The sequence below is a fragment of the Aspergillus ochraceoroseus genome, assembly GCF_002846915.1.
Source record: "Aspergillus ochraceoroseus IBT 24754 chromosome Unknown P175scaffold_8, whole genome shotgun sequence".
NCBI lineage: Eukaryota > Fungi > Ascomycota > Eurotiomycetes > Eurotiales > Aspergillaceae > Aspergillus > Aspergillus ochraceoroseus.
The window spans coordinates 210,548-221,844 of record NW_024468483.1 but is presented as its reverse complement, the minus strand read 5'-3'; the positions used below and the strand labels follow the sequence as shown (position 1 = coordinate 221,844).

Genomic DNA, 11,297 nt, shown 5'->3' with positions numbered 1-11,297 from the left:
GAAGAAGCATGGAGATCTGGAAGGAAATGGTGGCTTAAATACACAGAGTAGTCACGTGTCGCTATCTTCTTCTTTATGGTGGTGCTGGTTGCATTCACTGAGTGCAGCACTCCAACAATTTACAATAGACGCAACCCACAGGCTAACATACTAAATGCGACGCTCTCCCTTCAACGAGGAAATATAGCCCTCATTACAGGGTTCGACGAGAAACCATTCAACCAGAATACATTCCAGAGATCGCAAGGTACTCTCACCCATGACGACCATAATGACAGTCTGTAAGAACCTACATAACCATAAAAAAAGAATGCTATTATCAAACCAGAGCTCTTCATTAGGTCAGTGCTTCTCCCTTTCTACTACCTGCTCGGTTCGCTCGTATAGCTTGGGCATCGGCTCCAGTTTCTGTCGTAGGACCCAGACCCGGAAATGCCAGATCGCGTTGTGCAGCTGATAGGCAGCATGTTTGCGGGTTGGAACGGAGAATACTTGATCGAGCTCCTCCAGGGTAAGTTCTATCCTGGTCAGTATTGGCTGCGACAAATCCACCGGGGGGGAAGTAAAATACCTTTGGTTTCGGGGACCAACAGCAAAACCAAACCCCATCCAATCAAGCACCAGGCGGCATACCAACCAAATGCGCCCTGGGGCTTGAATACGCGCAGTAGCATTGGCCATGTAAACGATAGGATAAAGTTGAAGCACCACGTCGTGGCGGTTGCCCATGACATGCCGACCTCACGAACGTGTAATGGGAAAGCCTCGGCTGAGTATGTGAAAGGCACTGGGCCCTCGCCGGGGGAGTAGAACACCTCGAAAAGATACATTCCTGTCGTGACCATGGCCACCCGTGTCTTGCTATCCTTGATGCCTTCGTCTATCCAGAAGGAGAACCCAGACCACAGGAGACAAACCGCAAGCCACGGCAAGGTGAAGAGAAGTAGATTGCGCCGGCCCCAGGTATCGATCGTGAGGAAGGCCGGGATCGCAAACACCCAGTTCAAAATCCCCGTCCCCATCGATGCCAGGAGCGCCTGTTGGACACTGTACCCGGAGTCCTTGAAGATAGTCGTCGAGTAGTAGGCGATGACATTAACTCCACAGAACTGCTGGAGGAACATGACGATCCAAGTCGCAAGTGTCGCTCGGCGGTTCCGTGGGATGGTAAACAGCTCGAGGAACATGGTGAAGAAGTTCTTCCCCTGGTTGATCTCCCGCTCCATCTGGACACCCACATAGGCGTAGTAGAGGTCCCGGGCAGCCTGCAGGTCGGTAGGTCGGAGAGTGCGAAATGACCGAAAGGCTTGATCGATCTTGTTGTGTTCGATCAGCCAGCGCGGAGATTCAGGACAGAAGTAAACCTGTGAGCAGACAATGAGTGGGAGCACCACAGTCGAGCCAAGCATGAGACGCCATGAAAGGTCTTCTCTAACATTCATGAATGCCACACCCATGATGTTGCCCAGCATGATACCGAACGCCGTCCACATCTGCCACATCATGACGAGGGCGCCCCGGATGGGAGCCGGGGAGCACTCGGCGGCGTATACCGGGACAGTGGATGACTTTGAACCAATGCCCAGGCCCAAGACAAACCGAGCCATGAACAGGTTCACCCATGAGTTTGCAACCCCCTCCCATATCGAGGCAATAGCCGCGATCAGACAAGAAATAAAGATCGTACCGCGTCGAGCGAAGTAGCGGTTCAAGGGTTCAGTTAGCCAGCAACCGATAATAGCACAGGCTAGGTACGGGGCCCCGACAACCAACCCGGTGATATAGTCCTGCCTCTGGGGGGAAAAGCGATCCGCTTGGATCCCAAGGAGCTGTTCCCGTTAGTACCTGAAGACTAGTAGGATAGGTTGAAAAATGAAGCCACCATACTTTGGGATAAATCACAACCGCACCATTGTTGGCGGTTTCATCCATTCCTTGAACAGCAGCAGCCATGGAACACATCGCTTCGTACATCAGTCTCTGACATCTCCATAGCACGCGAGAGGGTCGGGGGAGTGACCTACAAGCCATGAAATACAGCATCCACGGTTGATCCCATTTATGGGTTTGTTCGCGACGCAGAGCTTCTTTATCAACTTCCGATAGTTCAGGAAGACTCTGTGCGCTTGCTGGGTTTTGGGACACCAACGCTCCCTTGCGGAAGAGCTGCACATGTTCCTCGAGGCCATGCTGCTTGCAAAAGCGCTCCACGTCCTCTAGAAGCTGTTCGCGAGGGACCCCCGCCAGCGGGTTGTCAAATATTGCATTGGGCCTGTGGCGATTGGTTTCTTCAATATCATAAATGCCACGGGTCTGTCCCTTCTCAGAGTGCTCAACGCTAGCCCTAGCACCCTCCTTGTGGTTACCAGGAGTGATTTCAGAGATACCGTCCATATTATTCAGGTGCAATCATAAAGAGGAGCGTTCCAATGCCATAAAATAGAGAGAATCCGCCGCCGGCAGCCGGGGGAACGACATGGTTTTTCAATTCTCCCCGCGCCTAGGATAATGAAGACCCCACCACGGACAACGATAAACACGACGATACGCAAATGACAGGAAATGTCATGTCGTATTTGGATGCGGAGAGATCATCCCGTGGCATCTACCAGAAGCAACGAAGGCTCGGCTCCAACCAAAGTCTGGGGTCCCCAACCTCCGTTCCAACCTATCATTTCCCCGTGGGCACAGCTTGTGGCGTCATCCGGGGAATATAACCCTCGCATCGCGGTCCCTCCCATGGCGTTTAGCGTTCAGGGCTGGTTGCTTATACTGGATACTTTATCCCTCTCCGCTCGTACCCCGCCCCCCCCCCCCCCCCCAAACGCTTGTGCTGGACGGTTCGCCCTCCATTAAGATTTGAGGATATATGTGATTGGGCCTGGTGTCCGGGTGTTATCAGGTGTTCATACATCATCGTTTGATGCTTCCCTGGACTGGGTGGTTCGGATTTATACCAGCTTGTTATCCCATGAGTGACAGTCTCCCCAGACCCCGCGAACCGTCGCCTCGCTATGTAACCCTGAGGAGGATCGAGACCGTAGCAGGAGTCTCTTTTCCGAGTGATTGGCAATGATCCAATCCGGTGTTATCCGTTCCAGAGAGCAATCCCCAGCGTCATTTTGCGGGATGGCCTTGCGCTAAACGAGATGATCTTCCCTGCTCTATGTATAGGCGCAAGCTAATCTTAACGTCATCCGGTTTCAAAAGGCTATAAAGGCGTTGATTAACTATACTGTGGTCTTGTCGAAGTCCCTCTGAACTTGGCCCGTCGGAACCATGTGTAGAACGTACCTTATGAGAAATATATATCTGAAAATTCTATTATTGTCATCTTTCACTATTCACCTACAAAAATGAGCTCCTAACCCAACCACTTCAAAGGTGGGTTCTACACATCTCACTCTCTCCACGTTATACCAAGGGGTGTGTGTGCTTCATTCCTTGTAAGCAGGTTCCCCTGGACAGTTGCCCTTACAAGGGATCTTTTTCTATTACCTACATTCGGGAAAGTTGGAACCTTTGCAAGAAACATCTCCAGGGCAAATAAAGAACGACCCCGCAGTCTGAAGTTAATTCATAGTCTGTATCTACATCTAGCACGAAAAGAAATATTGGAAAGATACCGCTCTGAATGTTGCATCCATATCTATGGATGTTGGTCGTATCCCTCCTTCAAAAGACAAGACAAGACCTCTTGTCAGTTGTAGGAAAACGCTCAAGCACTGGAGGGCATAGGAGTCCCAGAGGGCATTGCGCCCGATGGCATAGATCCAGATGGAGCACTGCCACCGCCCATGGAGCCAGAAGAGTTCTCAACACCGCCGTCTTCATAGTAATAAGCGGCGATATTGTAGTAGCTGTTATCGGTGTAATCGGCCGAGGCATTGACACCAATCTGAATCCAGGCAAACAGTCCATCGTCCAGCCCCTGGCCCAGGTAGATGTACTCCGGGAATGGGTCGTACTCGTCGCTGGCCTGCAAGACACTCCACATATCCTCAGCGTTCGAGGTGACAGCCTGGGTGTTGGTGTTGTAGGGGGAAGTGTCCTCAACAGCAGAGCGGAGCACCTCGTTCCAGAACAACTGGCCAATATGGGTGACAGTGCCCGTTCCAACCTCCAGGGTACCGTTGTTCCGGTTAATAGTGGCGTTGAGATGGGTCAGCAAATGGGTATGTGTTGCACGACCCTCGTAGTGGCCGGGGAAAATGGTTTGGAAAGTAACGATTCCATCTTCGTTGGACTGCTGAATGCCACGGAGGTAGGTCGAATCCCAACCATCAGCGGCGTCATTACCGGTAGCCACGATACCACTGTTTACATTAGAATCTTTCTTCTTTTTTCTTTTTTCTTTTTCTTTTTTTTTTTTTTTTGAGTGAAAAATGGCGGACGAACCTGTAGACACCCGTAGCATTGGCATTCCAGATATCAACAACGGCACCCTGAAGAGGCCGGCAGGTATTGACATCGATATACTGCACCTCCAGGAAGACATCCACACCGTCCGAGTACTGGTCCTCCCTCACGTCCTCACGCATAATTTCACCCCAGACGTAGTACGGCCCATCAGTGATGGTAGGGGCAAGGATGGCACTCGTATTGCCGCCGAAGATAACATCAGGAGAAGTGTTAGGGCCATAGTTGTAGATGTCGGTCTTGTTGTGATCGATGGCCTCCCATTCCTCGAGAGCAGCAAGGTCTCTGCGCCACTTGCGAGGATCTATTCGGTTAGTTCTCTTCCCCCCCCGTTGACAGACAGACATCAGATGGGCAACATACTAGCTGTAATGCCTCGAGCCTTGCGAAGTTCACGGGCTGTATGAGCGCGACGAGCGACATTGCGCTGATTCAACTGCACAGCATGGCTAGAGCTGGAGCACGCATCCAAGGCGCGCTTTGCCCTGATGGCCTGGACATCACGGGCATGGATTTCCCGCTTCAATGCGGCAGGATCATGCTTCTCGCCAGGATGGGCCAGGACCAAGGTGGCCGCAGTGAGAACAAACAATTGAGAGAAGTGCATGGTGACAGTGCTTTCAAGGCAGATAGACTGAAGTAGTTGATGGGGGAATGTTCACTCCCCTCCTCTGCTTGCCACCCTGGGGCATCTTTATACCAGTCGACTCCCAGAAGGATGCTGAGAGGAAGCCGCGTCACCTCCCCCACGAAGAAGTACAAGATAGAAGATCTGAATGAAGGTATGCGTAATCCCAGGACAGCCATAGGTGCTTGCTAGAATAGGGCTTGTGATTCCTGGTGCAGATGGACTCCTTGGCGCCGCGTGTCGTTTCTGCATCTTTCTTGCTAACCTCTTCACGATGGCCGGAGAGTTAGCCAGTAAGATCTCCACCACTGTCAGAAATCAGCCACTTCAATAGCTCTAGACTTGGAAACGCCTCTGCCGTACGGAGTATATATGGTGCTCCACTCCTGCCGCGCGTTAGGGCGCAGCATTTCTTCAGGCCGAGCTAGACTTGATTGGTGATATCCTCATTTACCCAAATAAGACTCATCCTCATAGCCACAACCCAGGTGTTCCGGAGTAGTTAGTCAATATGCTACAGAAAGCATGGAGAAGGAAAGTCTCCTGACGCGCACTATCACAGTGATCGACACTTAAACTCCCGTACCCACGAAGTTCAACTGTTCAGGAGCTTCTAGACTCTCCCATGTGGCTTAGAGCTTGAGAATAGGGGTATTTGACGTCCGGTAGGCTTTTCCGTATCTATTCTTCGACGTATTCGTTGCGAGGAGCTCTTCACCGTGGGCAATTGGTTCCCCTCATACGTACCTTTTGAGTTCCTACCCCATGATATGCTACGTTTTTCCTCTCCAATGTGTCCCCTTGGACAAACCCGAAAACTCCGGGAGCATGTTCTCCAGTGCTGTGTTATTGTCTATTTGGAGTACCTGCATCTTAGAAAACCATAGGTTCAATATGCTCCGCCTTTCCTATTGACTGGCTAGATCAATCTTTCATCGGTAACCCTCGAAGGGGGTAAGCTATGTAACCAGCATCCGAGCATTCCGCGTACATAGCTAACAATAATGTAGTCAAAAGTCGAGGATGCAAAGCTATGTATTTGAAGGGAAATCGTTCAACCCGTCAAGCGGGGCAAAGGCTGGCCCGAAAGCTCCTGTTCTGACCTTTTTCCTATCAATCCTATCCCATAGCCCTATATGCCATTGATTTACACCGCAACCTGGCTTTTGTGAGGCCACTTCCGGAACAAATCCCCCACCTGATCAACCGGTGCTGTCAGCAGTCCCACTGCGGTTTCAAAGGGCGGTTTGCTAGGAGCACTGGGATGAGCACGCGAGGGAAGAAATATCTTCGCCCGGTTGAACCACTTGGAAAGATTTTGGCTGTCGTGGCTCGACATCGCCTCCTCCAGAATCCCCAGATCGTTTATTTCTTCCTCCCTCATATGCTGCCTCAAATCCTGCATCAGGGCGTCGAGCGTCGGGATAAACCCTTGGTCAGACGGACCCAGGCTCTGAAACGTTTTCAGTTGCTCTTTGATCTTTGTGGGGTTAGTTTTGATCGATCAGTAATCAAACAACCAAAGGAAACCCATGCACACCTTTTGATGTTGCTCGCGGTTTTTATTCGCAAGAGTCGTGCCTCCCTGGACATGCTTTTCGAGCGCAGGGTACACCACGATCTCTTCCGCAACCAGATTCCGCGCCAGTTCCCACGTGAACAGGTTTTTGAATCGGGTTTGTTCGTCCTTGTCGGAGGTGTTCACCATGCGAATGTAACAAGCTTCGATTTCCCGGTGGTCTTGCTTGACACTTTCGGCGATACGCGGGGCCATTGTGATCGTTGCTAGCTAGCTAAGTTCTAGTCCGACAGCCCTAATTCTAATATGTTGAGAGTCTTCTTCGGAACCGGCAGCGATTCAAAACTGCTAAAAAAGAAAAAAGTAAGATCAGTTTGCAAGCTCACTTATGACAAAACCTGCTGAATGTCATGACGAGATTCGCGGCCGTACAATTTGATATGCAAGAAATCTGACTGGTTCTCCGCGCGCTGCCTGTACCGTAGAAGCAACAACTTTAATACAAAACGAACCTCGAATCATCTTTCGTATTTTTTCTGGAGTATACCATTCTCCAGACGTCATGATGAATCTGGATTATTGAGTCTCTGCCGGTTTCCTGTTGGTAGAGCATGGAGTTCTACGGGGCAGAATATTCACACAACGATGGAGAAGAATTATCTTACTGCAGGTCGATAATTGTATACTCTCTTTTGGAAATTCTTTTTTTTTGGATCAAGTAAATCGATTTTGGCCTCTGAGCACAGCTGCAATTTTCCAAGCAATGTTATCTGCATATGGGATCCCTGTGTTCGCACCGTATCCGCCTCGGTTCGGAGGGTATGGGCTGCATCGCCCGCAAGAAAGATCCTCCCTCCAGCGGATTGAAACCTGTCTGCAACAGGGGCAGAAAGCTCCCATCTCCCGGTTGTGATGATTTCAATCCCGATATTTTGATTGCCAATCGCGGCGTGGATCACATCCACGAGGGCTTGTTCGTCCCGTTCAATGTCGTCGTGCGTCGTGGAACATAAGAACCCACCGACCATCCATGTAGGTTGTCATAAATGCCTGTAGACCGGGCTGATCGATGTTAAACTGGGACACACCCTTCATGAAATCTTCAAGCGGTGTCAGAGCACGGAAAAGCACGCTACGCATTGTCTGCATGTGTCCGCGTCCAGAACGCGCGATACCCAGTTTCTCACGGACAAGACTTCTGTTCCCGTCTGCTGCGATGAGGTATGATCCGCGAATCTCGACTGTTTCACCTTTCGTATTGATCACTATAGCCGTAATACCGTTTTCGTCTTCGCAGACATCTTGCAGGGTGTGTTGACGACGAATATCCACTCCGCGAGTGAGGGCAGCCGTCTGAAGGATAGCTTCGAGCTTGTCCTGGGGTATTGCAGAACCAGGAAAGGCCGAAAATTCTTTCTTCTCCTCAGGATTGGATGGTTCCTTCTCGCTGGGCTTCGGGTCTGACCAGGATGTACTCTCGTACCATTTTCCAGTGAGACTCTCGACCCGGGCGCGCAGCAGGTGAAATCCCTTGGGGATTTCGGGCATATGATGGGCGATACCTAGGTTTTTGTATATTTCAAGAGTCCGGGATGTAAATCCGATTGCGCGTGGGTGTTTGGAGATATCGGCGTGGCGCTCCAGCACAATGGTTGGAATGTTGTGTTTAGATAGGCAGAGAGCGGTTGAAAGGGCGACAAGACTGGCACCTACTACAATGACGGGGGTTAGTGAAGTGATGCTCATCTTGAACAATTCAAAAGGGAATTGTCGTATATTGTTGAAGTCTGTCTTAGTTTGTTTGCCGGACAGGAAAGTCATCGTCGTGTTGCTGCTCGAGAGGTTAGATACTTGTTAGTGGGTGGGTTCGGGCCCCGAGTTCTTCTATATTTCGGGCCCGAATCAAGCTGGTACAAGGCTCAACTAAAGCATAGCCTAATCTCCTGCTCCCAGTCAAAGTTCTCCAGAAGTGCCATTAGATCCATGTCATCCATGATTCCATCATTAGCACCCGGAGCACCTTGCGTACTCTCGGATATGGGCTCAAGAACCGACCCCCCATGAGGAGAAAGAACCCGGTCTAGGACCTTGCGGATATACATTAGTCCCTTCATGCAGTCGTCATAGTCGCCCTCTCGGTTTAAGAAGAAGGTCTCCAAGTGTGATGCAAAGACACTGAGTTTCTGGATAATTTCCGCGCGAGGGAATGTTGTCGCGGATGCTGTACATGATGATGTGTCTGCGAAAGCAGCCTGGGATTGACGGAGTAATTCAGTAGATAGGATCCCAGCCACAGGAAGTCCGACAAAACATAGCTAATTGTTGTCAGGAGGCCTCAGGGGTTGTCATTAGTAGATGGGAAATGAAGTAAAGGAGCTTACGTCGTTGATGGAAAAATGCGAAATCTTTCCTATTCTTATGTCTCGTGATATGCGATCCAGGAGTAAGCCCATGATCTCTCGCGAGGTGCCAATTAGAGCTTCATATCTATTCCCGGTGCGTTTAACCAGGGATTGCCAGAGCAGAAACTCCTGATATAAAAACTCCAACTGCAAGGAGGCGACATATGGTGCTTCTGTCTGGGGCGTCCATTGCAGGAATGGTGGAAGTTTGAGACGCCTTTCGTTCGATTCACGACATATTTCACTGCAAAAGAGAAGCTGTTAGACAATATCGGCAATCTCGATGGGAGAACAAGGGCCACGGGGGAACGAACTTCACCCTCTCCTCGAAATTGGCGGTTTCGCGGCTAAGAGATACCTCTAGGATCTTCTCTCTGATCAGGCTGGTTAAAAGCATGACCCGCGGTTGCGAGCCCTTCTCCAGGTCCCCATCTATGTTCCATCCCTCAGAGTTTAATCGCTGGAGCGCTCTTTCCCGTTCTCCAGTCTCAGATGCTAGCTCATCCCAACTTATATCTAAAGGAACCTGGAGGTCGCAGTAACGTGCGCAAATGCGAGGAGGACGACCCAAAAACGTAGCGATTTCCTTATCCATGGCATATGCTGCAACCATGAACCTCTTTCGGATCTCTTCCAGGAAGAACGGCACAGTAGGGTCAGGCTGATACTGGTGCAGTCCAAGGGCGAAGACCAGGCTGGTGACATTCCCATGGCTTTGCCAGGGGCGATAATCTTGCAGGGCCGTCAGTTTCCTAATCAAGGCCTGTCCTGGACTCAGAGAAAGGCAACACTCACCACTAATTCCGTACATTTCGCAAAGATAGATGGTATGCTGTATCAACAGCCAGCTCAACATATCAGTGATTGTTCCTAGGCTACTACAGAATTGGATGCACATTTCACTAGCAGCGACCGTAATTTTGCGCAGGCCCTGTTTGTGTTGGCCTGGTATGTCCTCGCGGCGAAACACCGGTTCCTCCGCTGCGATCTGGTAGCTTGCCGCGCCCACCAAGGCAAATATTACTCCGATTAATTCCCAGCGATGGATGATTAGATCGGCATATTCTGACAATGTCATGGAGGGATGTGTCTTGATGGTTGACCCCGTGCGACGGAAGATAGTTCGCGACCACTCCAACAGGCGAAGATGGGCATCGGCATCACTCAAGCCTTGTACATGATTTCGATACTCCTCGTCGAGTTGCTTGAGACTGGACCTGATCACTTGTGGGGGGAAAACCCAGCCTACAAAGAACTTGTACCGAACCTCGACTAGCTCAGTGAAGAACGGGAGGTGCTTTAGCAACGAGAGTATCTGTGCTCCTACCTCAACCTGTCGAGCATTGACAGGTGCGGCTGGGTCAATCGCAGGATCCTGGGGCAGTCCGATGTCCGAAGAATCTTTAAACAGGGTCTCTGAATGGCTTGTCGCACCAAAGAAACCAGGTCTGCGCAAAGACACCTTGCCCTGATTTGAAGACACTTCTGATCCCGGACAGGTCGATTGCGTTAAATTCATCCAATCGAAGATATCCGGATACGGTGCTGCCTGGAAACCTTTCGTCGGGGGATTGGACGACCCTTTCTTCCTCGCCCGTTTTGGCGCCAGTATGTTCGTCAACGGAGCTGGATGGTAGATACACAACTCCGATCGACCGCGGGCAACGCATCGCCTGCAAATCGGACTACCATGGTCACAGCGTAACTTAGATTTGCGACAGGGCTCACACGATGAGAGTTGGCCATTGCGGCGCGGAGTAGACATCATTTCTTCCGAATGACGGGACAGGAAGTGAGTCAGTGAAAATTTAGTCCGCCGGATGGCGAGGCAGCATCCCAATCCAGATGTTGAGGTCGGAGCTGCGCTAGTCGAGATAGCTTCAATTTTGGTCCGATCCTATGGGTTGAGCTCCGAGGTCCGACTGTCAATCTATATAGACCTTTAAGGCGTCTATATTTTTATTTTTCAAAACCAAGCTGCCTAAACTAAAGAAATATTCAAGACGCCTTGATTCCATTTCTTACAGGAGACCACAATTGCCTTTTCTCATCTGTCTAGCATTACTCCGTACTTCGCGAACATTGACCAGTTCACCCATCATCATTACCATTGTCGTTATCAAGATGCCTCACATGCCTTCCAAGCAGACCATCAAAAACGCCTGGAAAGGCTCATTCGCAAAGAAAACCCCGTCTCAACCCGATGCCAAAAAGATTCTCGGCGATGATTCCAGTTCTGTCTCCAGTGCCGAAACCCTAGTTCCCCAATCTCTAAAGAAAACGGACAAGAAATTTCGAGAAGAGCCTCCGAGGTCCTCCAAAGAGCTGG

The 11,297-nt window shown here is 50.5% G+C and overlaps 5 protein-coding genes across 5 annotated transcripts; all 5 read right to left on the bottom strand.

Moving 5' to 3' along the window:
- Positions 1-119: 119 nt before the first annotated feature.
- P175DRAFT_0484987 (sugar porter family MFS transporter) lies at positions 120-2,394 on the bottom strand (the record flags this gene model as incomplete). Its single annotated transcript, XM_040895588.1, has 4 exons — positions 120-518; positions 572-1,829; positions 1,888-1,964; positions 2,025-2,394. The coding sequence occupies 4 exons, from the start codon at positions 2,392-2,394 to the stop codon at positions 343-345; spliced, it is 1,881 nt and encodes a 626-aa protein (XP_040749410.1). The 3' UTR covers positions 120-342.
- A 1,151-nt stretch (positions 2,395-3,545) lies between these two features.
- Positions 3,546-5,113, bottom strand: P175DRAFT_0518450 (intradiol ring-cleavage dioxygenase). The gene is made up of 3 exons (XM_040899055.1): positions 4,783-5,113; positions 4,399-4,723; positions 3,546-4,316 (listed from the first exon to the last, which is right to left on the bottom strand). The coding sequence occupies exons 1-3, from the start codon at positions 5,024-5,026 to the stop codon at positions 3,719-3,721; spliced, it is 1,167 nt and encodes a 388-aa protein (XP_040749409.1). The 5' UTR covers positions 5,027-5,113; the 3' UTR covers positions 3,546-3,718.
- Positions 5,114-6,194: 1,081 nt separating this feature from the next.
- P175DRAFT_0495425 (uncharacterized protein) lies at positions 6,195-6,821 on the bottom strand (the record flags this gene model as incomplete). Its single annotated transcript, XM_040896081.1, has 2 exons — positions 6,195-6,527; positions 6,588-6,821. The coding sequence occupies 2 exons, from the start codon at positions 6,819-6,821 to the stop codon at positions 6,195-6,197; spliced, it is 567 nt and encodes a 188-aa protein (XP_040749408.1).
- Positions 6,822-7,550: 729 nt separating this feature from the next.
- P175DRAFT_0495424 (uncharacterized protein) lies at positions 7,551-8,312 on the bottom strand (the record flags this gene model as incomplete). The annotated part of the gene is made up of 1 exon (XM_040896080.1): positions 7,551-8,312. One exon carries the CDS (start codon positions 8,310-8,312, stop codon positions 7,551-7,553), a length of 762 nt encoding a protein of 253 aa, XP_040749407.1.
- Positions 8,040-10,870, bottom strand: P175DRAFT_0345512 (putative chromatin structure remodeling complex protein RSC3). Its single transcript, XM_040892902.1, has 4 exons — positions 9,764-10,870; positions 9,283-9,700; positions 8,948-9,212; positions 8,040-8,881 (listed from the first exon to the last, which is right to left on the bottom strand). Exons 1-4 carry the CDS (start codon positions 10,734-10,736, stop codon positions 8,486-8,488), a joined length of 2,052 nt encoding a protein of 683 aa, XP_040749406.1. The 5' UTR covers positions 10,737-10,870; the 3' UTR covers positions 8,040-8,485.
- Between the last annotated feature and the right edge of the window lie 427 nt (positions 10,871-11,297).